Consider the following 5,052-nt stretch of genomic DNA (forward strand, 5'->3'; position numbering starts at 1 on the left):
CCCCCCCAAGGCTGTAAGAAGCATGTGATTCCTCCCAGCCAATCGTCCCATCTGTCCCTTCCCTATAGCGCTTTATCCTGTTCAGGGTCACCGCTTGGGATGGAGCTTATCCGAGCTGACGTGACACGTTGCAGAAAGCTGGGAAATTTCAGACTCGCTCTCATGTGCACATTTGCTTGCGCGGGTTTCCGCCTGCCTTTCGCATGTAACTCGAGCGACTCCAAACAATCTCGAAAGTAGACAGACGGAAACAATCATTTATGAAGGGTTGCCGCATCCTTTTGGCCTCTGCCGCAGTTCTGACATTTGATGTGAAATGTGTTTTATTGTTAGTACTCCCACCTGGGTACCAATCAATACGCGGATGGATTGGAACGGCGGAGTTATGTCCCCTCGTCCTGACACAGCCGACGAGGTTTGCGGCGGAAATTTCTAGCCCTCTAGTAATAGCTGCCAGTAAATCTTGTGTTCATCACGGGATGACAACTTGATGGAAGTGAAAGCAGGAGAAGCAAATACCTTTCCGTCTGACTTCTGCGCGGCGCACAGAAATAAGGCGCGCCGAAGGCCTCCTTGTGGTCTCCAGAGACAAAAGCTTGGGCCGCTGGCAGCTTTTTCGCCGGGTCTTGATGTAATCTTTCTTGCGACGCTAACACACAGAAAAAAAGGGCGTCTGGAGTGAGCGGGCAAAGTCGAAAGCAACTCTTTGTTCGGAGACAGAGGATGTAAATTGAGGTCAGGGTTGTTCCTCACCATCTGCGTGCGCCGCTAAAGGAGGCAACGTCGTGAGAGGTGTCGCCCTTAAGAGACGCGCCCGCGTTCGCACCAACGGCCTCCTCGTCTCCAGCGGGTCGGCGGGAGGTTTGGGAGATGACTTGCAAATGTCATCGTTGCCGAGAAATTGAATCTTTGTCTTCTGGCATGGAAAGAACATACTTTTATGCTGTCGGTGGCAATGTCAGGATTTATGTTTAGCCAAGGTTTTGCATCATGCCTTTCAGGGTTCGACCATCCAAGGTCTTCTAGGTTTTTTTTTGCGGCGGAAATTTAAGATCCTTCAAAAATTCTGAGAACAGAACCCATTGATTTTTGATAGGATCAAGTGGCAGGTGCTCGAGGTAGCAGGATGGTCACATTGAGACGCTTCAAGGACAGTTCTCGATCCCTGTTGCATTATTCAACTCAGTGGTCACCTACATGTTCCAATGGAGATAGGCGAGCCCCTGAACTCGGCCTGGAGTCTCCGACGTCAAAATTCGTTGCGTGAAGACTGTCAAGATGAAAAACAAAAGTGTAAATGTGTCTCATACGGCAGATTTGGTGACACAAATAGAGGAGGAAGACATACCTGAAGGTGGAGGAAGGTCTGCTGCCGTGGTCTGCACGGACAGAGCTTCTTGCAAACAACTGCCTGTGTGCATCTGTTGGAGTGTGAGGTCGCTGGGTGGACTGAGCTCGGAGAATCCTTCTTGCTTCCCCCACTATCTCTGCACTCGTCTTCAACGAGGGGTGCCTTCTCGGCAGAAAAGGCCCGCACAGCTCGTATTTCCTCTCCGTGGAGCCCATTTGGCCGACGTGACCTCGGCTCAGCTCATGAATTAGCTCCGTTTTGTCTTCATGATTAAACTCCCGTTTATATTTACGTTTCTAACATGGTTTGCTTAAGGGAGAATGGTTGGTTTTATGGTGGAACGGAGGACACCGAGCGAACGAGGAGTCCCGCGGTGCCGCGTCTCCATGGCGACCGCATGTTGCTGTGGTAGCGAGCACAACAAACGGGGAGAGACGGCCAATTGTGTGGTTTTATGATAGAATATAAACACAATGTCAGGAGGATATTAAATACTTACTGTCCATGTCCAGGAAACTCCACCATATCCTTAAGTACTAAAAAAAAATAAGAATAATAATATAGAAATAGTCGTCTTCCAAAAATCACAAAATTGTACATGCCTACAAAAATATGACGCTTTCAAAGTTCGTTGAGTAAGCTACATTTTTATACGCACAAGCTACATTGTTATTTGCATACAATAATAAAAAAAATTGAAGAGGATCCAATCGCCAGTTGAAATATTCCGCTGTGACCCGGCACTCGGCTTCAACTGTTGTGCGATCATCATCAGTCGACGGGGTCGATGACGTCACGACACGCGACAAGAACGGTGTCTTCTGCAGCTGTCAAAATACGGGTACGGTGATATCATTTAAATTACATTGCCGACTTTCGCTTGTGTGAAACGGTAGATAAAAGTCAATTCAGAAAAGAGAGTTGCAAATGTATGCCTTTATCTTAATGCTCAAGTTTGTCAGACATTTAATTGAATGAATCATTTTTACGAGCACCTGACCGTAAGTTGTTAATTGCGCTACCTGAGGTGGGCGTGCTCCCTGAATACATTCAAAAGTATTGTAAAACCAACCAATGCCAATATGGTCTCAGATTTTAAGCGTGTACACGTGTCGTTATGTTCATCAAACACAATTCATGCTAGGACATAAAACATTTAAGCATTGTTTTAATCAGTTGCATGGGATGGTATGACAAAATATGTGTCCAAAATCCACCGCAGGCCAAACCCAGTACACAAACTCAACAGTTTCACACCAAAGTTGTAACTGGATAAAATAAAATAAAAGTTTTTCAATTCCATTGCTATTGTTAATGTTGTTTTTTTTTGGGGGGGGGGCAAAAAGTGAGAGTTGCTAATCGACTGAAAATGATTGTGGTATTAACATGAGGACTGTTACTAATCAGCTCATGTTTTGTCACAACACCATATTTCCCATGAAGTTTGTGATTGCACAACAATATTTACTGAAATAATCTTCATGGGTTCCATGTTGCATTTTTAACCATGAGCCTTTTTTAAAATATGTATATATTTACTGATATAAACTGATTAATATGTCTGGTGCCGAAAGGAAAGTAACTGCTTCTCGTATTACTGTTATATGTTTATGTGGGAATTTTGATAATTCAGACTTTCCCTTGCTCGCCATCTCCGCGATAAGACTTAACAGGCGAAGACGGGTGGAACGCTGTAAAGGTGAAGAATGGGTCTAATGAAAGTAAATGCGCTTTGTCTGCTGGTTTTAATGGCGAGCGCGGGCTGTAATTCACTCCACGTTTGCACGGCATCAGTGATTGCACACAGGCCACTGACAGCACCGCTCTGAAATCCCGCTTTGTGTACGTCCTTCGAAGTTATATTGATGTGTGGTGCATTGTGACCATGACCCTGTGTGCATGGGGGGCTTAATTGTCACTGACAGCTGAGGGGAATGGGAGCTGAAAACATAAAGTTGGAGATACAACTTGTGACTGAAGTCCAAATACATTTCCTCATCGTGACATCGTCAGTGCATATTTGAGATGGGATCCTTTTTTAGAAAAGGTTAATATTTTACGAAAGACGGCAAGACAAATTGAGGCATTTATTTGTTGACTTGACAGCAAATTGAAAGGCATCAATTTGAGTTGGGGCCAATATTAGAGAAAATACTGCACCTAGACTCAGATGCCGAAACGCCGCACTTCCAATAAAGAAGTTGCGTGTGAATTAGCAGTCCGATTTTAAATGCCCACGTGTGCCCAGCAAGAATATTTACTAACTGAAACGAGAACTTGTTTTTTTATTCTCCTGGGGGGCACGATGGCACACCTTCCAGAAGCCTTCTGTTCATCAGCAAGTAACCAATTGACATTTTGCATACGTCATTGCGTCACACGCCGAGGCCCTCAAGCCAGAGAAACTGTGGTAATAGATTGTTTTGCTTTTTGGTGCGTTATACAAACGTGAACACGCAGATAGCGGCACATCACGTGGTTATTTTCAAACATGTCACCCTGGCACCTTCTGACGCACGGCAGCATTTCTCACTTCCCCCTGCACACGCTGTATTTCTGTCATTTCGTCGCACCTCACCCCCTGCCACTTTTCGCACCAATACTGCGCGTCGCATCCTCACACGCCGCTACTCGTGATGGATGCAATGTTCCTGCCGGAGGTGCCGGGGTGGGGGGGGGTGAGCATGGGGAAACATGCTCCCGTGGAGCAAACGGTGTCACTTTGTCTGGCGCGAGCGTGAACGTTGGGGCTGCACGCGCTGGCGCGCAAATCGGCACGCTCCGCCGTGCTCCGTTACAGTCAGCCGATACGCTGATGACATCATCTCACTGCAGCAATCTAGCATACGCGCGTGCACGACACTCGGGGCACAAAGACACCACTGACTCAGTTGTCAGCCTTCGAGAGAGACAAACCACTCGGATGGATGGGCAGATAAATAAACTGATAAGATACCGTCGATACACACGGAGTGATCTGGATTTCAAATCACGCCATAGTTTAGCCTTACAGTCTGCTAGCTTCGTGCGAACTAGCTTGTCCGGAGCGATCCTTAACCTGAAGTTTCCAGTGCAGCAACTCATATAGACCGACAATACTCACCATCATATAGTCTTTATCCTCTGTGTAGAATGACTGCAATTGCCGTACCAATGAGCTGAGACAACAAACTAGCCGTACAGTATTTTAAAGGCTTCATAATTGATCTGAAGCTTGAATAAGAAGTTGGAGAGGTGTGCCCAAAAAAAAAAAAAAAAAAAGTTTCTGGATGTCTGCTCTTGTTCAGCGAAGCCTTCCACAAACAAACATTGTGTAAGAGGATTTCCAGGAACGTGAGAGGAACACGGAGTCTTTCTCATGGTGTATCCCGGGTGAATAGGAGGTGCAACGAAAAGTCCCAAAAAAAAGCAGTCAGCTTGTGTGAATCAACATGAGACGGGACGCGATATTATTGCCCTTTTCACTGCTCGCATTGCGAGTCTTTGTGTGACTTTCCAACACTCACTTCCAAATTCAGCTCGCATTATAAGTAGACAATCAAAGTTTACTACATGGCCAATGTAAAAAGGTACAGAAATATACAACTTGTACCAAACTGCAATCTATTAATCCTTAAACTCCAAGTTAGGTTTGAGTCTTTTTTTTTCTCCTCTGGCTGCTGTAGAGCGGAGTAGTAGAGAAAAAACAAAGACAATGACAG

The 5,052-nt window shown here is 45.6% G+C and overlaps 1 protein-coding gene across 7 annotated transcripts in view; it reads right to left on the reverse strand.

Moving 5' to 3' along the window:
* The window catches only part of armc2 (armadillo repeat containing 2), a 15,854-nt gene extending 11,157 nt beyond the window's left edge, over positions 1-4,697 (reverse strand). For 2 of the 7 annotated variants that reach the window (XM_019894991.1, XM_019894992.1), the window contains exons 1-4: positions 1,349-4,696; positions 1,198-1,270; positions 754-916; positions 520-649 (exon numbers count right to left, since the gene is read on the reverse strand). In XM_019894991.1, the coding sequence (XP_019750550.1) occupies positions 520-649; positions 754-916; positions 1,198-1,270; positions 1,349-1,566 (584 nt within the window). In that variant the 5' untranslated portion in view covers positions 1,567-4,696. Of the gene's footprint in view, positions 1-519; positions 650-753; positions 917-1,197; positions 1,271-1,348 lie in introns of all 7 variants that reach the window. The other 5 variants (XM_019894987.1, XM_019894989.1, XM_019894986.1 and 2 more) reach the window with 5 other exon arrangements.
* Positions 4,698-5,052: the final 355 nt, after the last annotated feature.

This window comes from Hippocampus comes, unplaced genomic scaffold, assembly GCF_001891065.2.
Source record: "Hippocampus comes isolate QL1 unplaced genomic scaffold, H_comes_QL1_v1.1 scaffold8, whole genome shotgun sequence".
NCBI lineage: Eukaryota > Metazoa > Chordata > Actinopteri > Syngnathiformes > Syngnathidae > Hippocampus > Hippocampus comes.